General features: G+C 49.7%; 2 protein-coding genes across 2 annotated transcripts in view; one reads left to right on the top strand and one right to left on the bottom strand.

The window, feature by feature from the left end:
* DNAH1 (dynein axonemal heavy chain 1) overlaps positions 1 to 27,224 on the bottom strand; it is a 72,338-nt gene that overhangs the window by 6,760 nt on the left and 38,354 nt on the right. Inside the window, exons 36-66 of the mRNA XM_077184787.1 lie at positions 27,118 to 27,209; positions 26,483 to 26,637; positions 24,728 to 24,905; positions 24,418 to 24,612; positions 23,636 to 23,755; positions 22,855 to 23,013; positions 22,476 to 22,577; positions 21,171 to 21,311; positions 20,508 to 20,668; positions 19,673 to 19,830; positions 19,392 to 19,565; positions 18,980 to 19,018; positions 17,717 to 17,895; positions 16,356 to 16,586; positions 14,815 to 15,011; positions 14,294 to 14,429; positions 12,932 to 13,140; positions 11,960 to 12,131; positions 11,420 to 11,611; positions 10,754 to 10,864; positions 9,585 to 9,770; positions 4,685 to 4,876; positions 4,066 to 4,233; positions 3,603 to 3,794; positions 3,053 to 3,184; positions 2,712 to 2,837; positions 2,185 to 2,304; positions 1,234 to 1,383; positions 671 to 831; positions 328 to 553; positions 46 to 241 (exon numbers count right to left, since the gene is read on the bottom strand). Of these exons, the coding sequence (XP_077040902.1) occupies positions 46 to 241; positions 328 to 553; positions 671 to 831; positions 1,234 to 1,383; positions 2,185 to 2,304; positions 2,712 to 2,837; positions 3,053 to 3,184; positions 3,603 to 3,794; positions 4,066 to 4,233; positions 4,685 to 4,876; positions 9,585 to 9,770; positions 10,754 to 10,864; positions 11,420 to 11,611; positions 11,960 to 12,131; positions 12,932 to 13,140; positions 14,294 to 14,429; positions 14,815 to 15,011; positions 16,356 to 16,586; positions 17,717 to 17,895; positions 18,980 to 19,018; positions 19,392 to 19,565; positions 19,673 to 19,830; positions 20,508 to 20,668; positions 21,171 to 21,311; positions 22,476 to 22,577; positions 22,855 to 23,013; positions 23,636 to 23,755; positions 24,418 to 24,612; positions 24,728 to 24,905; positions 26,483 to 26,637; positions 27,118 to 27,209 (4,950 nt within the window). The remainder of the gene's footprint in view (positions 1 to 45; positions 242 to 327; positions 554 to 670; positions 832 to 1,233; positions 1,384 to 2,184; positions 2,305 to 2,711; positions 2,838 to 3,052; positions 3,185 to 3,602; positions 3,795 to 4,065; positions 4,234 to 4,684; positions 4,877 to 9,584; positions 9,771 to 10,753; positions 10,865 to 11,419; positions 11,612 to 11,959; positions 12,132 to 12,931; positions 13,141 to 14,293; positions 14,430 to 14,814; positions 15,012 to 16,355; positions 16,587 to 17,716; positions 17,896 to 18,979; positions 19,019 to 19,391; positions 19,566 to 19,672; positions 19,831 to 20,507; positions 20,669 to 21,170; positions 21,312 to 22,475; positions 22,578 to 22,854; positions 23,014 to 23,635; positions 23,756 to 24,417; positions 24,613 to 24,727; positions 24,906 to 26,482; positions 26,638 to 27,117; positions 27,210 to 27,224) is intronic.
* On the top strand, positions 5,364 to 8,683 carry LOC129124780 (HAUS augmin-like complex subunit 3). Its single transcript, XM_054639889.2, has 4 exons — positions 5,364 to 6,611; positions 6,745 to 7,184; positions 7,831 to 8,050; positions 8,432 to 8,683. Exons 1-4 carry the CDS (start codon positions 5,400 to 5,402, stop codon positions 8,681 to 8,683), a joined length of 2,124 nt encoding a protein of 707 aa, XP_054495864.2. The 5' UTR covers positions 5,364 to 5,399.

Genomic DNA, 27,224 nt, shown 5'->3' with positions numbered 1-27,224 from the left:
AGGAGAGGAGAGAGGAGAGGAGAGAGGGCTGCTCTGGGCAGGCACCTGCTTTCTCAGAGTTACGGATCCCCAGGAGGAAGATGTTGAGGAACCACTCGAGGGAATACTGGTACATGGGGTCCACGTTGGACAGGTCTGAGACACAGAAGTAGAGGATCTGCGAGCGGACAGCCACAGGCACATACTGCATGCGGGTGATGTTGATGTCCTTCTCTGTCTGCTCTGCCACTGCCACCTTGGCCTGGAGGACAGAAGCGATGTCATGGTTAGTGGAGTGCTGGCAGGGGATGCACAGCTGCAGGGGGGACAGCACCTTTCACTTCTGACCTGGATCTCTCCCGCCTTCAGCTTGGATGCCTCCAACACTTTGATGAGCTCCAAGTCATCTACAGGGTTTCCCTCAGAAGTGCTGAGCCGATAGAGGATCTGGTCTTCTATCACCTTTAGCTCCTGACGCATCTGGGCGTTGCTGACAATTAGCTGGTTTCTGTCTTCTTCTAAGTCAGGCCGCTCTGCAGCCACCACTTCTCCCAACAGCTGGTCCTCCAAGCCACTGCAACAAAAGCCATGGAAATGGGGGTGGCAGGTGAGGGGACAACATGCCCGAGGGTCTGAGGACCACAGAATGAGGCTGAGCAGCATGGGCAACTAACGGGGTAAAAGCAGGTACCTGGGTGAGAGGGTGAAGTTGATGAGGGTGAGCTTTGTGGAGACCTCAGGGCTGTAGTGAGGGTTGGGAAGCTTTGTGGTGATGTACATCTTGAAATCATCATGGTAGGGGATCACTGTATCCCCCAGCTTCAGCACAGTGCTGCCTTGCTGTTTGAAGGTCTGTACCAGAGAAGGACAAATACAGGAAAGCTGGGATGGCTCCCTCTTGTGAGGGAAGGCATCCTGCTCTGCCCTGGACTCTACAGTCAGGAGAGTCAGAAGGCTCTCAGGACAGAGGAGCTCCAAGCTTCCCTGTGGAACTAAAGGCCTAAACATGAAGACAGCAGCTGTTTCATGGCCCTGCCTCCCAGCAGAGGTGCTTGTTGGCAGAGCACCAGTGTGAGCAGGAGGCTGTCAGGGTGTTGGAGCCCTGGCCAAGGCATGGGACTCACCCATCCATGTGAGTTCTGTCTGCCCACGGAGACCTACAAATGCACCCCACCCCATGGCACCCTGGCCAGCTGGGCCCTTACAGCTCAGCCAGGCACCCCCTGCCCCCCTTGCCAAGGGGAGACACCAGACCTCTTTCAGCAGGACAGGCTCAAGGACTGGATCCAGCTCCTCGCCGACGTTCTCCAGCAGGAAGGGCTTCCCAAAGCTAATGGTGTTCTCCAGAGTGGAGAGGAAGTCCCGGTCACTCAGCTTGGCCACCTCCAGGCTGTTTTCCCTCTCCTGAAAGGCAGCAGGGCAGGGCAGGGTTTCTGTGGTGTCCTGCCACCTTCACATCCAGCTCTGGTGCACAGTACACCTCTCACTGGCCTGATTTAACTCTCTGGGCAGCAGAAATAATAGGTTTTCTTGCTCAGCTAGACTTTGGCCATTTTGGCAAGTTTATCCCACATCAGCAGGAACTAGAGACAGCTGAATGAGGTAGCAGAAAAGGGGGAAATAGGGACCAGCTCCTTCACAGACCCATACCCCTCTGGAGCCTCACACTGCTAATTCAGGTCAGAGCCTACAAAGTAAGAGCAGGTGGGTGGGAAAAGCTCTCAGGGAGCAAAACAGGAGCAGCTGCCTCAGCTTCCTGCCTGATCCTCTAAAAGGGCAGAAGAGGTGCTGGTCAGTGTCTTCAGCACTTTGGCAGTAGGGAATGTACTCAGCAGCCAGGTATGCCTCCCTCATCCCTCTGTGCTAGAAAACTGAAAACCATTCTGGGAGATGCTGGTGTTGTTTTGTGAGGTGAAGGTTCCCAGAATGTTAGTGGACACCCCTCAGAGTGGGAATGGGATTTGCTTGCTGCCTTGTTTGCTTATATGAGGGCTCTTCCTGCCCTGTGCTGCTTTCCCTGAGAAGGGAAATCCACCTGGGATGAATGTGGGTGTGGAGACTGTCTGGTGCTGGTTGGGCTGGGCTGGCACAGCATGGGGCTTTGTAGCTCTAGAGCCCAAAGCCTGAGGTTGCTCTGCACAGCTCGTGACAGAAAGCTGTTTCCCCTGTCCTGGCAGATCTGGCTTTCCTCCCCACAGCTCTTACCAGATTCTTGATCCACTTGTTTGCTTGTCCCTGTGGGTCTATGTAGTGATTCCAGCGCAGGGAGAATCGGGTTATTACCCCATTCTCCACGGACAGGGCATCGTTGGGTAAACCAGCAATCTAACAGAATAGAAAAAGTTGTTGGCACACCTGGTAGTGCACACAGGTGACCAGAGAGAAGCCCTTGCTGTCCTAGCCCCGAGTGCTCCCAGTGGGTGGACAGGGCATGGTGGTGAAGGTACCTCTGCTATCAGCCAAGCCCTGGGGTGGGGCTGTGCTGTGGGGTCAGGCTTGGGCAGGCTATGGCCAAGGACAAGCCTTACAGGGCAAGGCTGTTCCCCTTTTTGCTGCTGCCAGGCCTGGCAGCAATTCCAGTTCTGAAGTGTGGCCATTATCCAGCTGCTTGGTGTGGGGGCCTGTCCTTTGGTCCAGGGGATCCTGGTGAGTGCTGAGCTGACAGTTTTGGACTTTACCTGAGGCCCCTTCTTCCTCAAGTATTGTTTGGTTTGGGTTTTTCTGAAACTTGCCTGCCAGGAGCGGATTTCCACAGGGTCTCCAAGGGTGCTGATGAGGCTTGCATCCTCACTGTGGGGAATGTCATTGTTGGCCAGCTCCTCCATCCACTCCTTGGACAGTGCTGCACGGTAGTCTCCCTGCCATGAGAAACACCATCTCAGCCCTTCTTTAAGTTGTACCCAGTCTATTGTGAGTATCTAAACCCTCCTGTTCCCATTCAAATGGGCCCTGTGCAGCCTCTTGCACAAGTGGACAGAGATCCGTGAGGGATCTCGCAGCCCTGTGTCCTATTCCTTTCTCCCTGGCCAGGACAGCAGAGCTGTAAACTGCGTGCTGACCACTGCACACTTACTGTGAAAGGGCCCAGGTAGGCTACAAAGCCAGCTGCAAACAGCACATCCCCAGAGCTGTTGGTGATTTTGTCATCCAGGCTCTCCACAGTGTCCTGCCAGCGCACCTTCTCATCAGCCAAGCTGTTGATCAGCTGTGGGAGAAGTTGCATGTGTGAGAGTTGCTCTGAGGTCTAACCTCGTGTCATGGACCTGCTGCTCTCTGGGTAATGCTGCAGGTGACTTTGGTGACTAGAGGTTGGGGTGGCCCCTGACACATTCTGAATTCTGTTTGGCTTTAAGTACTCAGTCCTGGGATTGCTGGGCTGCTTTCAGATGTCCTGGAGACCTATTGTTAGCTGAGGAAGCTGTGCATGGGAGGACAGCAGCTTTTTACATCAGTGCCTGGCTAGCTTAGCTTTCCAGTCCTGTTGAGCTGCTGGGATCAGGCCAGGCAGCTTCAGCCTAGGATTGTCATGAGCTGCAGGCACATGGATGTTTTCACCACTGTGCTGCTTGATCTGGAATTGAGTTGCCTCACACAAGCAGGCAGAAGCTAGCACTGTCCCTTACCACATCAGCACGGGCCAATCTCTCCAGACACTGCTCACACTTCCTCTCCAACTCCTCCTTATTGGCTTTGCAGGTCTCGTACTTGGCTTGCAGGGCAGCAATGCCATCTTCAACCTCCTTCAGGCGTTGCTTGGCTTCGTCAAGGACCAGCTGGGTGGCACGCAGGTCCTCCTCTGCCTCCCGCAAGGCTTGCTGGGGACATGCACAAGGAAACAGTGGGAATGTGGTCAGGCTCTTCCCCCAAAAGCCAGAGATCTTGAAGCAAGAGTTGGTTTTCCTTAAAAGCTCTTGCCGATAAGTGCTAGCTACTGATATCTCAATATCTCAGTCAATCCAATCCCTGGATGACGAAGGCATTGCATCCTGACCTGCAGAATGCAGTGATTCCCAGCAGCTCCTGCAGAAGGGAGCTGCCAGTGCTGTGTTCCTGAACACCAAAGGCAACTGGGTCACAGTTTCTTACCCGCTTGGGCTCCACGACCTTGGCCACAAAGTGGTACTTGTGCATGGCACGCACCCACTGGCAGATGGAGGTGCAGGCTTTGGAGACCTTGGCAATGGCAGCTGGCTGGAACTCCTCATTGTCAATGTACGGCTGGATGGCCTTGATCACACTGTCTGGAATGTTGTCCTGCAAGGAACGGTGGGAGAGAAGGAGACTCTTCTCAGTCAGATCTCTAGCATGCTCATCACTGATCTCCTAAGGGTTTCCTCCAGAGGCAGCAGGACCCAGGACCTGACAGGATGGTTAAGGCATCATGCTGGAGCAAGAGGAATCAAATGTTGAGGTCTGAGAGACACAACTGTGGGATTGGGTAAATCCTTTCCCATAGCACTTCTATCTAGCTCCTTCCCACAAAAGAGCAGGGGGACAGAATGTGAAGACTTGTGTGTCTGGGTCCCATTGCCCAGGGCAATGAAGTGTACCCAACTGACATGACGCCTTCCAGGCCAAATACACCCTTGTCCTTGGTCATGCTGAAGGGTGTTGCCCACAAGGAGCTCAGTTTGTAACTGCTGTGAGAAGATGTGTGTGAGGCAATACCTGATCCCAGCCACAGCTTCCTTCTGCCACTGCTTACCTTATCATAATCATACAGGCTGTTCAGGAACTGCACTGGGTCCTGGAGAAGGGCCCTGCCTGGCTCCCAGTAATCATCCACCTTGGTGCCTATCTTTTCTCCTGCCACCTTTTTGGGCTTTTTTCCATGCATAATGCAGACAGCTTCAATCACAATCTTCACACCAGGGGGAGGCCGCTGCAGGGCTCGTACCTGTAAAACCCAAATGGGAAACAGGGGGTTAACCTGATTCTCTGGGAGATGGGGTGCTCATCCCTCTCTCAGCTGGGCCAGAGGACACTGGGACCAGAGGCAGGAACACTTCAAGGATGCAATATAGAGGCAGGAAGGACAGAGGCATTTGAAGGGAAAGTTGGTTATCAGAAAGGGCATGGAGAAACTAAACATAGGCTGAAAAAGGCTGCTCTGCTACTGTAATAGGTGTGTCCCTATGGGCTGAATATGTCTTGGCAGAGGAGATAAATCTGTATGGCCCTAGGGAGAAGGCTTTATGGAAATGGGACACAGGCTTTCTCCCTTGTTCTGTGGGCTCTCATTTGTCTTGTACCCCACCACAGCAATGATTTGATCTTCAGCACTTGTGGAGAGACTGCTTGAGTCTCCCCTCAAGCAGGCGCCTAGCAGTGCTGCTGCAGCACCCTTGGGATGACTGTGGGTGTCAGGACCTCTGAGGATCACTCCTGCTTTTTCCCTTCTAGTGCTGACCATCCTTGCCATGTTCAGCTGGAGGTATTCCCAGGCCTTCCCACTGGACACTGTCAACAGAGCAGCAGACTTTATGGCAAAGCTGAGGCTGATCTACCCCCATGCGGACACCCTCTGTGAGAAGGACTTTGAGTGGCTCTTTGACTGCCCTGAGACAAAGCAGTTCCTCGAGTGGTTCTGCAGCACGGTGGGTGAGGAGAACGTGCTGAGCCCAGCTGAGGTGGAGGCCTATGAGGCCCTGCTGGCTGCAGGCAAACCCATCCTGGAAGGTGATGCCTTGGAGGAGGCCCTGCAGATGTGCTGCCAGGTCCTGCAGCTCCCGAGCTCCATAGTGGATGAGGGGTCCTCTCAAGAGGCCCTGCAGCAGGAGCTTCAGGAGCTGAAGCACCACCGGGACCGCCAGCTCTGGAGGTACAGGAAGCTGCTGGCTTGGACAAATAAGCTGCAGCACGAGAAGAAGTATTTGGAGGAGGAAGAGAAAGTGGTGAAGCAGGAGTTGAGGGTGGCTCATATGGACTTGAAAGCAAAGATCTTCAAAACCAGAGCTGTCCTGAGCCAGGTCAGTGAGGCTGCAAAGCAGCTGTCAGAGTGTCCTGAGAACATGGAGATGGGCCAGCTGCCAACACTGCTGTGCCAGATGGATCTTGCTCCTTACCTGGAGCAAGAACAACAGGCCACTGATGCATTTGAGAGCTTCATCCAGCAGGTCCTACCAGAGAGTGTTCAGGCTCCAGATGTTTGGGAAGCAAGTGCACAGGGAGAGAGCAGCCTGAAGGAAGGTCTGGAGGCTGAGACACAAATGGACTCATACTATGAAATACCAGAAGAAAGAAGAGGAACTCCTTATGAAGAATGCACAAAAACACTGTGTGGGGGGACACCAGCAAGCTGGGGAAAATTGGTCCAAGGCTCAAAGTCAGAGCTCCTAGAAGAGGGAGGGAATGAGAGAGACAAGTTAAGCATGGAGAGTGAGGAGAGAGATGGCAGTCAGGAAGTCACAGAGAGAAGGGACACCAAGAAAACATCAACCCCAAAAAATCTTGGGACTGATGAAGATGAACTGCTGGAGGACCAAGACAGCTTCTGGAAGGAGCTGAGCCAAATAGAGACAGCTCATATCTGTGCCAGGAGGGAGGTTATAGTCACAGCAGCAAAAGTGGAAGGTGCCCGTGCTGCGCTGGAGTGGGCCCAGAGGACTCTGGAAGCTCTTGAGGATAACCAGGTAGGCCAGTGCCCCCACTCCTCCACATGCTCTGCAGCAGGGTCTGCCTGTGCCTCCTGCTGACGAGCTGGGAGGGGTGGCAGGGGCAGGCGGCGCAGTGTCACCGGGCTGTGTGTTTGTGTCCCCTGCCCAGCAGGCCGTGGAGGCCGAGCTGCAGAGCCAGGCTGCCGTGCTGCCCGGGCAGCTCCGCGCCCTGCGCTCCGACATCGCGCACGCCCTGGCACAGCGGCTGCCGGCCCTGCTGCGGGCAGAGGCACGCCGCCTGCGCCTGCCCATCCTGCACAGACACCTCAGCCTGCAAGTGGCCCGGCTCCAGGACACTGCCAGGAGGCAGGAGGAGGCGGCTGCGTGGCTGTTGAGCCAGCAGAGCCGTCTGGAGCTGCTGGAGCTCCAGCTGAAACGGGAGAGAAAGGAGCTGGAGCACAAGGCTGCTTGGCTGGAGAAGATCGAATCCGTCATGAGGGAATCCCAGACCAGGCTGCCCAAGCAGCAGATCGACTTCAGAGGCGCCAGGCCCTCCCAGAAGGGTCATCCACACAAATGGATAGACCCCAAAGACCTCACTGCTGTACGGTAAGGGCCTGGGGGGTCTGAGCTTGAAGAATAAACTGGGTGTAGGGACAGTGGTGTGGGAATGGCCGAGACAGGGAGCAAACCCAAGCTACCAGATAGACTAGCAGTGCTGTTCTGCCAGTGCAGAGCCACTGTGACTCCATGGTGGTGTGAAATGCCCCAGATCTGCTTCTTTCTGGCTGGCTTGGATTGATGAAGCAAAGTGTGGGCTTGGAGAATGGAATGAGTACAGAAAACAGAAGTGTTTTCTAGAATGTTAAGGTAGAGAGTGTAGAGGCCAGTCCTCAGCCATGGAGAAGGAGAGCTGGGCCACAAGAAACCACAAGCAGCTTAGAGCAAAACCTTTCTCTGACTAGGTGTCCTGCATTGACTGGGTCTTCTCAGTCTTCCCTACACAGTTTTGGAGCAGCTGGTGCTAGTGTCTGCCAAAAAGAAATCACACACTGGCTCTTGAGCCAGCCTGCTCCTTTATGGAGCTCTTCCCAGAGCTCTGTGACATGGGATGCTCACCAGGAGTGGCTGTCTTCTCATTGCTGACACACATCAGCTTGCATCCCAGTCTTAGAGTGCACAACCACCTCAGAGCCCTGTTCTTACTCAGTACTGGTGCTGCACTCACAGCTCTGGCTGGCTGTCCCCTTCACAGGCTCTGGGACATGCTGATGGGGAAGGATCAGAAGAAGCAGCAGCCCTTCCGCAGCTATGCAGCCTTGGCAGCCAAGTGCTCCCAGCTGGTTCAGGACAAGAGGGCACTGGAAGCCCAGCTGGAAGCTCCTCTGCCCCAGGTGTCTGCCCTGGAGTCCTCCATGGAAGTGCTCTATCACCAGCTGTACAGCAGCTCCAACCAGCTGCAGCTCTCCTCGCCGGTAAGGAGCACTGCCCCTGCCCTGGGCCTTGCAGGCTGGCAGGGCCAGCACTGGGGACCCCCTGCCATCCTCCCTGGGTGCAGGGGGGGCACCTCGCTGCCTCTCAGCCACAGAAGGGAGGGAGCTGGGCCTGATCCTTGCCTTGTCCCAAAAACCCTCCAGCGAGGCAGTGTCTGGCTATGGGACAAAAGTGATTCTCACTGTGATTGGGGTGCCTTAGCCAAGGTGTCCCAGTAAGCCACCTCTGCCCCTTACACTGGGAGGGTTTGGAGGCCAGAGCTGGGTGGGTAGTTTGTTTCTGGGGGGCTGAGCTGTTCCACAGGTATTAGGAAAATCCCCTTATTTCTCCATGGTCATATGAGTTTGGGCTCTGTCGTTTAGGAGATCTCAGAGCTGATGCAGCAGTTGATCATTGTGGAGGATGACCTCTACCAAAAGCTGGCAGACCTCCTGAGTGACTTGGAGGTGAAGCGCAGGTCTCTGGAGGACCCCATCCTGCAGGCAGAGCGCAGCCTTTATGTGCATTTTTACTGCAATGAGGACAGGCTGAGGCAGGAGGTGGAGGAGCTGGAGAAGCAGGCATCAGCCTCCTCCAAGGGACCCCCGAGGGAGCTGCCCTATGGAAAGGAGTAGGTCAAAGGGATCCTTGCTCCCTGCCACAGTAGTGGTGTCCTCTTTTGTTTGGGCTGGGTCCCTAATTCTGGTCTGGGAGAGAACTCTGCTCTGGTGTCATGACCTGGCAGCTGGATTTAAAAGAAGCTAGGAGCTTAATCCTTAAATACAGAGTTTCTGGGGGCTGGTTTAGATGACGTGTAAGAAATTGATGCATCTTGTGGCATTGGAAGATTTGGATAGACAAGACACTTCTTGTGCCAGCTCTACAAAAGGATGGGTGCTGGGGGCAAGTGGACCAACACTGTCTGTGTCTTTCCCCACTTTCTGGTAAGGGGGTTTTGTGTGGTTTTGGGAGAATAAAAAGGCCTGTTACTCACAACTGCAGAGCAATAAGCCTGTCCCTGTGTGGTGAAATCTGTACTCATTGAGTGTGCTGTCTTGGTTGTGATGCTTGCAGGTTCACAATCACCCTTCTTTCTCTCACTAGTCTATTTCAAGCCAGTATTCCTTGAATTCAGCCTGCTGCCTCTCCTCTGCCTGTGGTGGATCCCTTTTCAAAGAGCCTGCAGGTTCAGGGTGCTGCCAGCTCTGTCCCTTTGTTGCAGTCAGCACTTGGGGTTGCTTGGTGGCACCTACCCCTGTGGACAGGCATGTGGGGTGAGCCCTCCTCCACAGCCTCTCCAGGACATGCTAGAAAAACACCCTGGGGCCACTCACTGCCTTTCTGAAGGAGGGAGGGTGAGGAGCTGCATGGGCAGCTGCCCAGGGGGATGGATGGATGGATGGATGGATGGATGGATGGATGGATGGAGGAAAAGGCTGGGGATGTTGCAAGCCTATTGAAAGGGAATTGCTGCAAAGGGAGATGGCTGTCCTTGACCAGACCCAGCTCTTCCACCCTCTCCCTTGACACAGTTACCTCTGTAACATCATTTCTGTTGAGGTTCTTCAGGCTGGCAAGAGCAGCATCCAGGGCTGGGAGGGCTTCAGCCAAGTCTTTCTGAGCATCATCTGCAATGGCTTGGGCTGTCTGAGCTTTCTCATTGGCCTTTGCCTCCTCAGCCTGCACAGCACTTCTTGTCTTTTCAGCCACAGCTGTGTCTACCTGCAACAGAAACAGCCTCAGGAGCCTGCTGGAGGCAGAGCTTGGCTTGGCACAGCCAGGAAAGGATCACAGCTGTCCTGGCAGCTTGTGTGTCTTCTTCCAGCAGACCTCAGGGACCTAACTGCTGCAGGGGATGCCCTTCCTGCACCATACTGGGAGAAGCTTTTTGTCAGCCTGTATAGACCATCCACAAGCTCCAGCTCTGTCTGTGCCTGAAATGATGTTAGTTTTGCAGGAATTAGCTGCTCTGCCCATTTTCCTATTGGCACAAGGAGAGGATGCAAAGGGTTGCAAAATTTGTAGGGAGATGGAGGAATAGGAAGATCTGCTTAGGGGTTTGTTTCTAAAATTGCCACTTGTGTACACCCCAAGGGTTAAAACACCACCAGGAGGCACAATGTGGAATATTGCCAAATCCTTATCTGCTGTGTGGGAATTGAGGTGGTTGCAGAGTCTTTCCACTCTGCATTCAGAGCTGTATTATGTTAGTGTCCCTGTTCACAGCAGGAGACAAGCAGGGAGGAACACAAGGAAAGAAGGCAGTGACAGCCAACACAGAACAGTTCCCTCTTCTGAAGTGACATGAGTGGCTGTGTGATGGTCCTTGAGGTCTGGGGTCAGGCTGCAGCTGGGGCAGCTCCCTGGGGATGGGATGTGGAGGAATGAGCCTGGCTTAGAGCTGCTCAGGCCACCTCAGGATTGTGTTAGTGTTGCTAGACTGTGCTTGCAAGGGCCTGGGCTGACTGACCCTGGGTGGTGCTTTCAGACAGGAGCATGGGAGCCATTGCTTCTGCAGCAACTGGCGCTCACCAGCAGCAGAGCAGGACCCCAGCAGGAAGCAGTTTGTGCTGTACCTGCAGCTCTGCACAAAAATCTGCCATGCCATTACTTCAAGCAGGATTTTGCACAATCCCTGCCAGGCCCCTCCACCTGTGTCCAGGTGTCCAGTCAGTTGGTCAGTGCAGGGCTGCCTGCAGCAGTACCTTTATCTGTTCGATGGTTGCCTCGGTGTCCTTGGCTGCCTGTGCCAGGAGAGGGCGGGAGGACTCCAGCTCCTCCTGCATCTTCGCTACATCCTCTGCTGTTCGCAGGAGCTGTGGGAGCAAAGCAGAGCTCAGAGCAGGGGCAGCAGCCATGGAAAGCCCTAGGAAAGGGCCGTGCTGCTCTGGAGGGTGCTCCCTGCCAGGCGTTGGGCTGTGCAAAGCACAGGTCTTGCCCTGGCTCCTGCTTAAGCAACAATCTGACACTGTGGTGTGCTTACAACCAGCAGTCCCTAATGCTGCCTGCACGTGTCAGGCATTACTTCGTAAAGCTCGTGGCAATGAGGCAGCAGAACAATGTTTCTGTTAGAGGGCTTTCAATTACAAGGTTAATAAGGAACATCCTGAGAGCTGAGCTACACAGAGGCCTGTGGTCCCCAAAGATTGGGGATCATTATTCTTTAGAGCTGTTACAGACCCAGACCTTCAGAAAGCCTGGCCCTGGCAGAAGGCATAGCTCTCCCTTGCTTTAGCCTGAGCTTTTTCCTGTTACACAGGACATGTGTAGGACATATCACTGCATCTCTGCAGCTGTAAATACACTGCTCAGAGGGTGGCCCCACTGCATAAGGGGTGGGCCCAAAACCTTCCTGGGTATGAGGGACAAACCTTGTCTAGGCCACTTTGCATCCTGTTCTTGGCTGTCTTCAGTTCCTGTTGCTTCTTTCCAATAAGGGAACTGAAGATGCTGAGGAACTCCAGGTAGCTTTTGGGAGTGATATAATTGTGTCTGCCCAATTCTGCTAGGAACAACTGGCACTTCTTTGCCACACTCTGATGGATTGCTACACAGACTTGAATCTACAAGGAGAAAGGAAAGAAACAGTCAGTACTGAAGATGTGATGGGCAAATCTATGTTATGCCTAGAGAGAGCAAAAGGGACTTATGAAGAACCAAACCATGCAGTCACAGCAGCGCTCACGTGTGTTTGCACGCTTTAGTGCCACAGAGGGCAGACAAATGGCCAAGCCCGTTTCAAGGCATACAAAAGCTATGCAGCTCTGCATTTGAATGATCCTGCCATGGGACATTTCTGCTCCAGGGTAGGACAATTCTGAAGGTAAGCCGTGGATCTGTTGCCTTGGTGTATGCAGAGACACAGCACACTGAGCACATGGGAGCAGAGTATTCTCATGTGTGGCACGTACCATCCCGCTGGTATCCTCATTGGCGCTGCCAAGGAGTGGGAGCTCGTTCAGGAAGGAGGAGGCCACGCTCTGCAGGGCTTCAGCAGGCCACTCATTGAACCAGTCAATGGTGCAGCAGTTCACCAGAGAGGGGAACTGCCTCAAGCGTGCACGGAACACTTCTCCGATGGGGCTGAGGGCAAGGCGTGCAGAGAAGATGTGTTACAGCTGGCTCTACAGACAGGACAAAATACCTTTGCTTCTGCAGAACCACCCTGATACTTTGTGGAGCAAGAGGGACAGGAATACACCCAGGGAGGGAGGGAAAAGGGGAATGACAGTTCAGGCAGTGAGCTGTGTGCCCAAAGCTGCATGTCTGAGCTCATTCCTTGGCTCAGGATATTCTGGAAGTATTAAGATAGTATTAGGGTGATGTTTTATGGGTGCCTCTCTAGGGACAAACTTAAGGGATAAAAAAATAAATGTGTTCTGAAGTTTATTTCAAGCAGGTGCGTGCAAAGATCACATCACCAAACCATAACCATGGCCCTGATTTTTCTACTTGTTCTTGCACTGAGAATGCCCTGTACCTTCTGTTATCCCTCCTGCAGGGGAGCAAGCTGGTTATGGACTATGCATTGGATTAATGAGTAAACATGGTGCAACTGAGCCCCAAATTCAAGCAAGATATGTCTGTAACAAATGGCTCAGTGGTGCAGAGAGGAGGAGGTACTTTGTGTTTCATCTGAATCACACATAATCATACTCTTGAAAAATTCAAACTTAGTCTTGAGACCAGCAAAGAGTAAAAAAAAAAAAAAAAAGAAAATTCTAGTCCTAGGAGAAGGTGTTATGCAAACCATACTCCTATTCTTCCTCCTTCTCTAAAGGCTGGGGCTTGGAAATAAAGATCCCATTACAGAGTGATGAAAGGCAAAGGATAAGGAGGGAGTAATTAGCATTCAAAGCATGGAGGTGTAGGCTGAAGTGTACCTCATGCACAGGACCATGTGGATATTGCTGCGGACCCGTGCTACGTATGCAGCCATCAAATTGGCCTTGGTGGGCTGCTGGCCCAGATCTCGAACAATGGGCTTCATAGCTGTCATGATCTGGTCTTGTTCCTCAGGACTGTAAATGTTGGGAATGTCACCAGAGTTGAGCAAGTTGTTGATATCTTCCAGGAAGGATTCATTTTTAATCTAAGTAGATGGTAAAGAAAGAAAAAAAAAAGAAAAGGCAGTTTCTTAAGTCAGAAGACACTCATGTCTCACATGCCATGGAGATAATTTCTGCATAAATACAGCCCTCAGCCTCAGTTAAAAGAAACAATTTTTGTGATGATTTGGCTCCAGAAAGGCACACCCTGATTCTTGTCCAGTACTTCCAATTAAAAAGCCGTATTTCAGCCATTTCAGGGGTGGGAGGCTGTGTTTGAGAACAACCATCCTTCTGCCCATTCCCTGTCTCCTTACAGCCAAATTGAGCTCAGGCTTTTTTTCCCTGCCTCTGCAGCCAGACCCCAGACACCTTGGTTGCTCCAGGTCTTCGTTCCTCCAGCACAGAACACTTCATTATTAGAATAAAGCTTATCAATGTGGGAGACAGAGTAATTGTAGGGATGTGTCACAGGCTGTGGGACGATCTCCCTCCAGTGCTACATTCACCTCTCCACCTTTGCTACATCAGAAATACACAACATCCATCTCCTTGACTAAATGCATCCTCCTGGGCCCCTTTGCTCCCACATATGCTTCTCACTGCAGGGAAAAGGCTGCAAGAACAAGTAGCATTTGACTGATGCTCATCTCACTGCTTAGGGCTCTGCCACAAGGGAATGGTTCCTATGATAATGAAGGCAGTAAAAAAGCCTATGGGGAACATAACTGTGACTCCAGAAGTGGAAATTGGCCTACTCATTAGCAAGTTACAGTTTACAGCCAGCATTATCCTGTGGAACCATCAAGCGTAAGGTCCTAAATCTACTCCCTTTTTGAAAAGGGAAAGAATAATTTTACTTAGGACTTCTAATACCAGCAGCCAGTAGTGCTTAGTTTCAGGCAGCTGAAATCTATGTGCCTACCAAACCTTTGGATGGAGCTGAAAGAAGCTTCCTTGAGCAAGAGAAGACTCCACCCACTCACACACAGCTCTACAGACCCTCTAGCAATAAATGCACCACCTCTAGTTTCCCTGGGGCTATTTTATAAGATGATGAATATGGGCTGCTGAAGAAATACAAGTTGTGTCTGGTTTTGTCAAGTTCCTTAATACCCTGTAGGGGAATTTATTGAGCTTAGAGATGTGTTTCTGACTCTTTTTGAGATGGAATCCACCATGCCAATAGTCCTGTACCTGTGTGTCTACAAAGAGGAAGGTCTTGGGTAGACTTTGAAGGCCTGCCTTCATCATGATCTTCCTCACATCCTCTCGCCATTCAGCCATGCCGTAATTTTTGGACAGTTCAATCTGGAAACATTCATAATCTGCCCTAATGGAAAAAAAAAGCCTGTGGAGTTACATCAAATTAAAACATTCTCTTCTGTCAATTCCCAGTATGTCTCGTGGACTCAGGGTGAAAGGACTCAAGCAGGTTGTTCTCCTACAGTGAGTCCTGAGCACACGCTTGTCCTTGTGCACCAAGGACAGCCACCAAACCAGGAGCATGTTTTACACAAGGCAGAGATACCTGAGCGAGCCAGAAACCCAGTGCAGATGTGCATGGTAACTGAGTCCTAGCTCTTGACTCATTTGAGGAGTCAGCAGCCAGAAAAACATGTAACTGGCAGTGGGAAGGGTGGAAAAAGAGATTCTCTGAAGGCAGCCCCAATGGAGCTGCTCCCCATTCCATGCATAGGTGGGAGTGCATTACTTACATGTGAGATGCCAGTCTGGTGAGAGACTGTCTCCCACTCCCCCCAACCCCCAGGAGAAGGGCATTCCCTGGAGCCTGCCGCAGGATCCGGCTGATGCGGCAGATGTGCTGAATGGCATCCATGAACAGCACCAGCTTCAGCTCTGGGTTGTGGCTCTGATTGTACTCCTCCAGGTAGTCCTCAATCACCACCTTCAGCTGTGGGCAGAAACACTCAGTTGTGGCTACCAGATAAAAGCAAGTGTGTGTGTGTGGGGGGGGGGTTCTGTGTGCTGGCACAACCAGGAGTAGGGGAGGGCAGAGCCTGGGGCTTAACAGAGTCTGGGAGCAGCTCTCCTCTAGGCTCCTAAGGAGCTGCCACTGGATGGGCTGAATTTAGTTAGTGGTGGTGGCAGCAGCTGCTCAATGGTGACCTTAAACTAACTCAGGCAAGTGACTACATTCTGCTGTTCCCAACTGTGCTGTTTGCCTCGAGAAACAGCAGGGTGTAGTTCAAAATAAAAGAGCTTATGGCTGCCTGATCCATACTGCTCCAGGGCCTCCCTCTGGGTTAGTTTCCTTGCTCTATAGCTGACCACTGCCTGCTGCTGAATCCTGTGGTTAGGATTCTGGCTGGAAAGCACAGGTGCTGGGGAAGAAAACAACAGTGGCTGTAGATGAGTAGAGGAACACACTCGTCTCCCAGTCCAGCCATCACAAGGAGTAGCTGCAGGAGCAGTTTCTCTTGCCCTTCCCAGGGCTCCCCGCAACAGCACCCTCAGGCCAGAGAAGGAGATGAAGCATGAAGACATCTGGGATTGGATCCTACCCCCTCAGCAATTTCACTGTGAAGCTGGGAAAGTAACACCAGCTGGAATTCATACAGCGCTGAGATCCCTGCCTAGATGCCAAAGTCCCGTGAGCATCAGTGGGGACTGTGCAGCTGCCTCTATGTCTGGCTGTCCCAGCTGTGCTCACCCCGCTGGGGGACAGGCCTACCTACTTTGCAAAAGGGGTTGGAAAGCTCAGTTAATTACCAGCCCTTGTCACACAGCTATCACAAGAGGAGAGACAACAGAATAATCATCTGTTTCTGATAATGAGTGCAAAACGCACCACTCATTGCCTTTGCTTAATTACCACTATCCAAGTACTCCCAGTATCTTCTCCAACAGGGAGTCTGGCAGTAACATTAATTACTTGTAAAGGTCAATTGTGAAGTCTTTAATGGCGAAAGTAGTATTGTTTGGGGGTAATGTGCCATTTCTTTCCAGCAAATTTCACTTTTCAGTCCCAAGTGTGACTCATTTGGGAGATTTGGCATAGCAGGCTGCCTCCAGGATTGCAATGCAGAGACAGCTTGTTCCACCTCAACTGCCCATCACAACTAATACAGCCACTATTCATATATGTGGTAGGATTCCACAGGAGACCCCTGGGATGGTTTGTGTTCAGACACCTCTAATTAAAGCACCACTATTGTTACTATTACTGTTTTCCTTTGTTTGTAGAACACTGGGAAGATGTGAATGTAGTTCCCAACGTGATTCCCAGGGTCCTTACCTTATCCTGGCTCTCGATCACTTGGTACATTTTGACATTGGCACCTGGCTCCATGAAGTCTCCAAACAGAACTGGCTGGGTGGGAATGACCTCCTCAAAAGTGGTGCCAAACTCCACCATCTTCTCTGTCATTAGGTTGTCAAACCAGGTCCGGTCCTCGTCACTGACCAAGCGGTCACAGAAGACACGGCAGCTCTCGTGGTACCACAGTCTCAGCAGGTGCTCTTTGTTCTGGTAGGAAATCCCAGCAAAACAGCCCCCATGAGAGAAGCAGAGAAGTGTTATGAGCATTGCTGTCAGCAAAGCTGGTTCCTGCCCAGCATGTGGCCAGCTCTGCTCCCATTACAAGGCAACTGGAGCGGAGAAAGAACTGGGCGGAGGAAGTTGCTTCCCTTCTCCTCTCAAAAACAGCTCTTGTCAAAACAGCTGCTTTGCAGAGAGCTCATTACAGCATCAGTTTATCTCCCTCTATTTGTCTATATGTCGGGCTTTCTTTGAGAGATTTAAATTTTATGTTCTTTGTTCTTATCTTTCACTAGTTTGATTTAATTTGTATGGTTTTCTTGTGTGTTTTTTGAAAGATCCTTTTATTTAGCCACAATAACCCCCTGCAACATTATAGGCAGGGGATGGTGTGACTGGACAGCCCCCAGGCAGAAAGAGACGTGGGGGTACTGGTCAACAACTGAGTGAACATGAGCCAGCAGTGTGCCCTGGTGGCCAAGAAGGCCGATGGCTCCTGGCCTGGAGCAGGAATGGTCTGGCCAGCAGGAGCAGGGAGGTCATTCTTTCCCTGTACTCAGCACTGAGGCCACACCTTGAGTGCTGTGTCCAGCTCTGGCCCCTCAGTTTGGGAAGGACCTTGAGATGCTCGAGTGCATCCAGAGGGGGCAACGAGGCTGGAGAGGGGCTGGGAACACAAACCCTGTGAGCAACCACTGAGGGAGCTGGGGGTGCAGAGCCTGGAGAAAAGGAGACTCAGGGGTGACCATATCACTCTCTACAGCTCCCTGAAAGGTGGCTGTAGTCAGGTGGGGTTGGTCTCTTTCTCCAGGCAGCACTGACAGAACCAGGGAACACAGTCTTAAGCTGTGCCAAGGGAAATATAGGTTGGATATTAGGAAAAAGCTTTTTACAGAAAGAGTGATAAAGTACTGGAATGGTTTGCCAGGAAGGTGGTGGAGTCCCCATCCCTGGATGTGTTTAAAAAAATATTGGATGTGGCACTGAGTGCCATGGTTTAGTTGAGGTGTTGGGGCAGGGGTTGGACTTGATGACCTTAAAGGTCTCTTCCAACCTAGTCGTTCTGTGATTTTTGGTCTTGCCCTGGGTGGCAGGGCTGTGCTGATGGGAGGACTCACCTCGACCTTGCCAGGCTCAGCCATGAGCATGCCCTGGAACACCTTTGAGAGGTCTCTCAGGTTGAAGGTGTAATGTGACTTTGCTGGTGTGGGCAGCAGCTGGGATGTGATGGTCATATACACGGAGATTGTGGCATCCACTAAGGGCTCGTTCAAGTCCTTCACGGCATCTGCTCCCGCTGCAGAGATAGAAGTAGTCAGAGAGGATGTCAAGATGGTAACTGTGGGCTGAGAAGGTCTTTGCAGTGCAGGAAGGTGGCACTGAGTGGCAGAGGTGCTGGCTAGCACTTGGGCAGGAACACACTTTTTTCTGCTTTTTTTTTGAGAGACAGTGAGGGACCTGTCCAAGCACCTGCTCACTGCTGTGCACAGCTGCTAATGGGTTTATCAACTAATGTGTACCAGATTTGGGGGTGGAAGAATGCTTTACAGCCATTCTGTGGTGTGAAGACTTCATGCCCCCCAGGAACAGAGGAGGCACTGCCAGACAGGTAATTGATGCCTACCTGAAATATTCCAGACAGGTTTTCCTTCTCCTTCCTTGCACTCCCGCAGTGAAATCTCAGCTACTTTTAAGCTAGAAGGTGTGAGTGCCCTCTTAGCTAAACCCCCTGCAATTCATTATGCTCAGCAAATGCAAAGCCACTGAGGAATAATTTCTTATGCAATAGTCTCGCAAGCTTTAAACACAGCTGCCAGTTTTAGATCATAATTATATTTTTCTCCCAATGAAGTTTATTACAAACACTCCTGGAGAAGTAGAGCCCTGTGACACCCCAGCATTTTGCACTTTTTTGCATGTTTTCAAAAATCCTTTAATTTCTTTCTAAATCACAGCTAGATGTTTCAGTGTGCCCCTGAGATCACAGTCAGGTACTGGTGCTTCTGAATATTGCAAGCACTCAGAAAGCTCTGCTTTGCTTCTCCCATAGCTGACTATTCTCACTCCTTTCTACTGGCAGATTTGCAGATGAAGGCATATTTGCAAAGATGATCCTCAATTCCCACCCTGTCAAGTATAAGAGGACTCATTTCACTCCAAATGAACCCTTTTTTCATGGTGGCTGTAGCACCATGCTCAGATCCACCCTGCTCAGCTGTCCACAGGCTGCAGCAGATGGAGAGTAACAGAAGGCTCTGCTTCCACAGAAGGCTGTTGTCTGGACAAGTGTCTGTCTGCTGAATGCACAGGTAAGCTGTGCCATGCTGTGCTCACCAGCTCGTTCTGCTCACAGTCCCTCTCCTCTTTCTGCTCTTACTTACGCACTGGATTTCTGTAACTTTTTTCTCCTAGGAGTCCATCTAAAAAAAGACAAAAAAATTAGTTCCAGCTTTACCTGCTGAGGTTAAGAATATCTGCATCACCCATCACAAACAAAATCCTCTTTGAATGGCCCAGGCTATATGATAACATATTGAAACTGTGAAAGGCAAAGCTGAAGTTTGCTGATCTGCACCAGCAGAGTTTGGCCTTGAGACTAAATAGGGTATGAACTCTCTGTTTGCTAAGCCTCATAAAACACTTTCCCTAAAGCATCTTTGAGTGATTACTGCAAGTTCCAGCTTTCAACACTTTGATCAGATCACTGATATTAATTGCTCCCCTTTCAAACTCCATTGTCATCAAGGTGACTTTCAACATGAGGAGAAGGTGGCAGTTTTCTGCAGGACTTACCCATCCAGCTGCCAAGGATGGTGGAGAAGATCTTCCTCTTGCTGTTTTCATCCATCTCAGTGAAGGAGAGGTAGTTGAAATGGCGAGTTAGGCGTGGAGTAACAGGATTCCTTCCCCCTCCAGGAGGTCCCATGGCACAGACAAAATTAATATCTACCAGCTTCTTAAAAGTACCTTTGAGAGTGCAAAATCAGGAATGATTTTATTGTAGCTAAAATCCCTCACCACAGATCTCCAGGGCAGGTACACATATCTAACAGGCCAAGAGATCTGGGTCGTACCGATCTGTTTGCGGTCGTACCAGCCGTGGTGGTCCATCCACTGCCGCAGCAGCTCGATGGGAGGCTGGGCTCCAAACTGCTCCAGCATGGGCATGTTCAAGTCATCGATAAAAAATATGAAATATCGACCAACTGGAGGCCCAAACACTCCCTTCCGCCTGCAAGGACAGAACCCGTGTCAGGACACAGGAAAGCTACTTCTAACTTGATTCAAATGCATGTTTTTTTTTCTCTGGATGCTTTCTGAGTCAACAGTTTCAGCTATTTTTTACACTTGATACACTCCTTTGTAAGGGCCTTTGCACCGAAAAGATCTGGAGCAATGTTTGAGGCACTGGCTTCTCTCCAAGTGAAATTTTGTCTACTTATGCTCAATGCCAAGGAGTAAATGGGTGCAAATAAAAGCAAAGCTTGAGCCCATGAATCTGTTGGAAACTTCAAACCAGTGGCTGACCAGGGAGGTGAAATGGAAGCTGTTTACTGTGGGGAGTAGGATTGCGGGTGGGCAGCCACATTTTCTCCCTTCATCACTTTCTGTAAAGATCCCACACCAGGGTTTGCAAACACCTGTGCTGTGAAATGTAGTATTTCTGGAATAACTAGAATTGGAGCAACTTTTACCGACCCTCACTAATCCTTCTCACTTTCTTGCCATTATAACAAGCTATTACTGGCTCTCACAAACCCAGCTCAGATGTGCTGTGTGTCCTACATGTTATCCACATCTATACATGCTCAGGGCCCCTTCAGGTCTTGGGGTGAAACTAAAGAGCCAAGCTGATAGAAACACTGAGCTCAGGGATACTGCCTTTGCACACACAGAAAGGAATCTTGCCTCTTATCCAGTTTGCTGTCAATGAGATCCTGGGTTTGGTTAGAAGAGGTGCGTGCTGAAAACATCAGGAAGTGGGCGATGTATTTGTTAGGCAAGTTCTTCAAGAGCTTGTCAGCAATTGTGAGAGTCTTCCCTGTGCCAGTGGGACCAATGCAAAGAACCTAGAAGCACAATCAGCAATGCAGCATAATCATAGGCAAGCAGCCTGTGTTTCTCAGAACTCTGACACTGGCTGGAGGAAATGCAGCCAGAAAAGAGGTTACTGCTCTTTTAGGCATTTGAAGGTTGGGAGAGGACTCTTGAACTTGCTTCTTCAATAAGGTCAGTTGCCCAACACCAAAATCTCTTGGTGTGGATGGAATCCAACCATAGAAGTATGAAATGGAGCTGTAGGAAACAGGTAAAAAGGGATAGTGATGGGCTATCTAGCAATTGCTGCATTTTGGTTGAACAACTGTGTGTTGATATCCCTTTGGGGTGCTGACATGGTGCCTGGGGACTGAATGGATAACTCTTAGTGCTTAAGCACAGATTTGGTGCAGAGAAATGCAAATCCACGGAAGTGGGAAATAATCTCAAAGTATTAGGCAGCTGTTAAGTTCTGACTGCACTGGGAGAAGAAGAGGTTGAATCAAAAATTCAAAAACAAGGCTGGGCACGTACTGGCTTATGGTTGGTGAGCAGCAGCTCCAGCAGATAGGCCATTCGGACTGTGTTCATCGTGGGCACAATAATGTCACAGAAGTTGGTGTCTGGAACCATGGTGAACTTTGCTGTAGCATCCAGCCACACCTCCCAGTGCACCTGAAAGATTGGAATCTGCTTAGAGGGGGAATCTATCCCTTCTAAGAAAAGGAAACCTATTTCTGCTATTTTCCCTGTCACTGCTCCTTGTGTAATAGCTCAGATTCAGATGAGAAATTCAGGTTTCCAGCCCCTCTGTTGGGCCTTGCCACCCTTACCTTTCTGTATGGAAATGCTGGGAGTGTTTGACTCGTTACTTTTGGGAGGGACAGAGCCCAAGACTTAGAGGTCATTGCCCCAGCAGCAACACACCTGCCCTCCCTTCTGAGAATTGGGATCAAAGCATGATGGAGCACTTGTGATATCTGCAAGAATAGGGATTCTGCCCATGGCAGAGGGCCAAAGGGGGCTTATCTGGGCTCCTGTCTTCCCATTCCGTGCCATCACCCATGTCACACTCAGAGGCACATGAGGTGTTCTACTTGTACAAGATATGGATCTCTTGTGCTAGATTGAAGCTGCAGATGAGCCTTCCAGAGGCCACTACACAAATGAGATAGAGCTTCTGCCAGGGCAGTGCTGGAGAATACAGGAGAAAATCTGCATTCCTGACCACCCCATGTGGCCTTCCCACAGAGACCACACTGGCACCTTCTATTAAGCACCTGACAGTCATGTAGGGTTCTTTGTTTCATTTCAGGAAGGGGAAGCATTTTCCCTCCTTCTTGAATTCCTTTTAGCCCAGAGTCTGGTGACTGTCAGTCAAGATGACCTTGACATGCCCTACACTGCTGTCTCTTGTGAAAAAGATGGAATATTTATCTGCCTTGCTGCTATTCCAGACTCTGCTGCACATAGCTCTTCTGCTGTTATTCACTGCTTTCTAACACAGACAGCTCTATCCATATGAGCTCCTCCCTGTCCTCCAGCAGCCACACCTGTGCCATCCCTCACTTTTCTGAGCACTGACAGAGACACACAGGTCTCAACTGACCGGCTCTCAGCTCAGCTTTGAAAGATCTGGTTCACAGCTCTGAAGGCAAGAAATTGCCTTCTTGATTCAATGAAAAGCTTAATTTTGATTTAAACATTCCTGTTTGCTTCCTATAGGCCTTTTTTCTTTGCCCTTAATGAGAAAATCCTACCAAATCCTGTAGGACTGTGTCACTTCCTGGTCCCTCCTCCTAAATTACTCAGCTTGGAATTATAAGTTAAATATTTTACCTCTTTACGGACGTCCTCATCATCTTCTTCAGTACTGCTAAGCCCAGCATCATCCAGTTTATAGTCATAAACCAGTCCTTCTTCTGGGAAGAGTAAGCGGATCTGTGAGAATAAAGCTGTGATGAACCTGGCTGCCACTCAGCTGAGTTCACAGGAGGATTTGCACTACTTCAAGGAACACTTTACTAACGGGACGCTACCCAGGCCAGGGGGCTCAGGGCTCTCCCAGAACTTCCAGCTCCAGGGGTCCCAGTGAGACAGTGGCATACCAGATGCCCACAGGAAGTCCATCCAAAGCCTCCAGGCATTCAACTCTGATCCCCATTCCTCATTACTAATTTCTCTACAATGAGAGAAGATCTGCTTTTCCTTTACTCACCCTTTCCTTTGCCATCTTCTTCCTGAGCCATGAGCTGAAGGCCTCACGACCTAGGGAATCTCCAGTAGCACCCACACTCCAGACCAAGGCAAATATAAACCAAGGCTCAATCAGCTCTCCCATACGAGCAATCTTCTCCCGGGGAATCGTCTTCAGTCCCTAAGAACCAGAGACAAGTGGAAGAAAAATTCTCAGGTATAATTACGGCACACAAACCCCAGACTCTTCTTAATTTGTTCATAATTCTATTCAGCTTCTATGTAGTTTTTTCTAGCCAGTTTTTCAGAGGCCTTGTTAATATATTATGTGGATTAAAATTTGTTGTTTCATTGGTGTACTTGAGAGACTCCCTTTGCTGAACTAACGTCACTCAACAAGAGATGGGAGAAGAATTTAGTCATAGGTTTTTAATTTGAAAATTGTCCAGCCTTCTTCAATACTAACTCTCAAAGGACCTGCAATCTGAAGTGCATCACTGCTCAGCTCTGATCTCTGCTTTCCCCTCACCCTCCAATTCCCTCTGCTATAAATAAAAGTGAACCTCTACCCTCCAGCCTGGTAGGCACAGAGCTTATCTTGTGTTCCTTCAGTGGGCAGAGCATAATCCTTCTAAGTTTACCTGTGATTTGCTGGGTGCTGTAATACCTTCTGCCACATAGATGAGCTACAGCATGACCTTTCTGCACCAACATCTTGTTCTCTGGTGATTAACCCTTTCCAGGACTTGGTGTCCTTAAGAGTTACAGACACAAGGAACAGGGATAGAGGTAGCAAAATCTACCTTAATGGGAATGAAAGGCTGATACAAACATTCCAAGAGCACGAGGAGACTCATTGTGAGGTTACCATCTGTAGAAGTAATTATCTCCTTCACAGAGCTTCGTAAAAAGTCGATGGCCTCCTGGAAAGACAGGCAGGGACAGCTCAGTGTCACCATCCAGCACAGCTGACTTTGGTTTTACCTTCTTGTTCACCTCCATCATGTTATGTTTAGCAGGGAGACTGTGACTGAGAATGCTGCCATTTCCAACTGCATCCCAAGTACCACCATTTTTACTGGAGAAAATCTAGACAAGTCCCTTGGTTTAGTCTCAACACCAAGAAACCTCTGGGCCTCCCTTTTGCTTCTGTGCAACAGTTATGTGCATCTTGTGCTATCACTGCTGTTAAATGGTTTGCTCCCTTTAGAGCCTTCCTTTGTAGCTCCAGGTTCTTCATTAAAATAATGGCTTATCAACAGAGTAAAAATAACAAGACTTGTTTGAACAACCTTCTCCCTTGAGGACTCACTCTAAGCTATGGAACTGCACTAGGGATGGTTTTGTCCAGAAGATAATTTTAAAATTAAATAAAACCAACTATAATGACCAATTAGACTTAGTCACATCTACAGAGATCAGTGAATAACCTGTATTAAAGCCACAAAATTCACAGAGAAGTTTCCATGATAGATATTATGGTAGGAAATGTTCCCACAATGTCATTTAAATCCAGGCCTTGACATGTCTGGGCTGGTTGATGATCAAGATGACATGGAAAGGCTGGAACAGAACAGAAGCTCACCTGGAGGAATCTCCTGAAGAGAGATGCCAGCTGGGGTGCGAAGCGTTGCATGATTTCTGGCACATTTTTCAGCCAGCATTCAATGAAAGGGTCCAGCCCCAAAATGCTGGGTTCCAGGTAAACCATACCACAGCGGGAGACTGTGGCAGGGGAAGCAACAGCCAAATCCTGGACTTCAAACATCATGGTCATGCCCTAGAAATTAGAAAAGAAAAGAAAGGATAAGGACCTGCTCAGTTTTGATACGTGTTTCAGTGCAGAGTGGAAGGAGTACAGACTACATGCAGCAAAAGTGGGAGGGATAAGTTACCTCTGTCATCTTGATGATTTCCCCTGAGCTGAGGCACAGCTTCTTATTGTCATCAAGTACTGTGTTCATGTTCTCAATCCACAAAGCATCCACTGGCCCATCAAACATGTACCACTTCTTGCTGGTGTCAGCGGCCACGGTTCCCCGACGCATGAGTGTGGAAAAGATCCCGTCTGTCCTGAAAGGCAGGAGGAAGGCAGGGCTTGGCCCCTTCTGGTTTTGCTGCAATAAATGGCTACATTCTCTCCACAAAAGGCAATCTTATCCTGCTTCATGTGTCTCTCTTATCCATGAGCTGCAGAAAGGTCCACCTCATTCTTGTTTTTACTGAGACACATCTCAGCCTGAGTGACACCACAAAACAACTTCTTTGGGCATCAGGATCTGGAATTCATGTCATGTAACTATAAGATGTCAAGCTTCCCTTTAACATCTCTGTCCTCAGTGAAGAGTAAAGAGGCCTTGCTAGCATCCAGTTCAGGTCACAGGCAGATCATCTGCTCTCTGGAGGTGCCTCTTTTCTCTTTTTCTCAAGGTTAAAAGGATAAACCCAGGCTAAAGAGCATGACCCTACCCTCTTTATAACTGAAGTTCCCCATCCTCAGCTGCCTGTGAACCCGGGTGGTGCTGGAGCTGGTGACCAGGAGAGCAGACACAAGGAATGCTGGCTGTTGACAGCAAGAATTTAATATGTACATGGAAACCTTGAGCACAGTTTCCATTCAGACCCTGGACTTGACTCCTGCTATTAAATAATTATTTGTTATTTTTATAGTACTAGTGAATTCCAGAGTATTGTTATTGAGATCAAGGGAAAACAGTCTGTTCTAAAGCTCAGCTGATTAAAGCAGATGGATTTGTCTGTAAATATATTTTACACAATTGCTGTATTTTTCTTTTTTGTCACATTGACATGCCCATGTAGTCACATCATAAATAAACTGTTGAGCTTAATTGGAGCTCCTATAAAATGTCCTTCAGTAAATATGTACCACATCCTAAGCTGGGAAGCTCTGGTCACAGAATCAGTAAGGTTTAATGGCTTGCACTTTTCCTAGAGGTAGTTAGTTTTATATATGTTTAATTTCCCTCATTTTACAGAACACAGTCTTTAGTTTTGCCATGAGACAAGTGCTGGCTGACAGGGCCAAAGGGAGATTCACACTGCTTCTCACATCCTAGCTTATGGATAAAGTGAGCTGCAAAGTCAACCTCAGGTAACATATGGAAACACAAGCAGTAGGACCTGGCTATAAAGAGGGCAAGTGGGCTATTGGTTCTTGTTTCCAAACCATGTAAGCAAGCAGGAGACCTGGCAACAGGAATGAAATTTCTCTTTATGCCTCAAAGTCATTCCTCATCACTCAAGGATACCAGAGTATTTATACAGAACAATTCAAGTGCGCAGTACAGAGGTCACTGTTCTTCAGAAGCAAAGCAAGTGTTTTTAAGCTGCTGTATCTTAGGAGCAGGGGCATGTGCTCCAAAGCTATTGAATTATTGTTCTGCAGTTAATGCTGCGAGCTGAGCTGCAGAAACTGTCTGGGCATGTGCTGGCAGTCGGGCCAAGTGCACAATGAGGGATGTCAGCTTAAATCGCCGTGACTGGCTATTGTAGCTTGGTGGGGATAAGGACTTGATCGCTCCTGGTTTTATGCCACCACCCCAAACAGTTCTCAGCCTTGGAGGGAAGACGCTCAAGACCAGAAAAGTGTTTTCTGTCTGGAAGAAAGGAAAGAAGGTTTTGTACTTTACCATTCATGCGTTAGCAAGTTGAACTCTCCATAAAGCTGGCCCATTGTGATGGATTTGGGATTCACTACAAAGTAGTGGACTGCTTCGTAATTCCCACCACTGGCTGCAGGCTGACCTTTCAGTGATGTCATTGCAGCTGCCAGGACTTCATAACTCTGCAAAAGCACGACAGCCAGAGACTTAACTGCCATGGCTCCAGAGCAACAAAGCCACTTGCTTTCACAGCAACTGCATTCAAATGCAGTGAGAAAAGACACATAGGGAAGGGTAATATCATAGTACGGAGATGCCTGGCTGAAACAAAAGCACAGAAATTAAACACTCTATATGCAGTGGAGGAGGAAGTTAGATCTTCTGTGCAAGAGGCCTGAAGCACCTAGAGAGGTCAAGGTATGTCTCAGCCTTAGAAATGTGCAGCAGAACTAATGAGCCTCAGTCTAATCTCACAGCTCAAAGCAAACCAGTAATATTCCTCCCCATGGCTATAAATTATTATTAACAGGCAGCATCCTTGTGCCCTGACTTCTATCTGAGAAAAGCTTTAAATGCCAGTATGGGTCTTCTGCGAAACTTAACCCAGTGCATCAATAGGTAGGTGATGGTTTGCTGGGGCCAGGACAGTGTCTCACCCATACCTTTGTTTTCCCAGAACCTGTTGGTCCCACCAGCATCAGGCCATGACGAACTACGGTGGTCTCGTACAGCTGGATGCATTTAGTCACAAAACCTGTACAGGAAGATG

The sequence above is a fragment of the Agelaius phoeniceus genome, chromosome 11, assembly GCF_051311805.1.
Source record: "Agelaius phoeniceus isolate bAgePho1 chromosome 11, bAgePho1.hap1, whole genome shotgun sequence".
In the NCBI taxonomy this organism is placed as follows: Eukaryota; Metazoa; Chordata; class Aves; order Passeriformes; family Icteridae; genus Agelaius; species Agelaius phoeniceus.
Note: the sequence above shows the minus strand (reverse complement) of the source record. Positions and strands in the feature narration are given on the sequence as shown.

Excerpts from the sequence above, each read along its gene's own strand:
- LOC129124780 (XM_054639889.2), top strand. The coding sequence starts at position 5,400 with ATGTTCAGCTGGAGGTATTCCCAGGCCTTCCCACTGGACACTGTCAAC. Across the intron at positions 7,185-7,830 it reads AAAGACCTCACTGCTGTACG|GCTCTGGGACATGCTGATGG; the intron begins GTAAGGGCCTGG and ends TCCCCTTCACAG. Across the intron at positions 8,051-8,431 it reads AGCTGCAGCTCTCCTCGCCG|GAGATCTCAGAGCTGATGCA; the intron begins GTAAGGAGCACT and ends TCTGTCGTTTAG.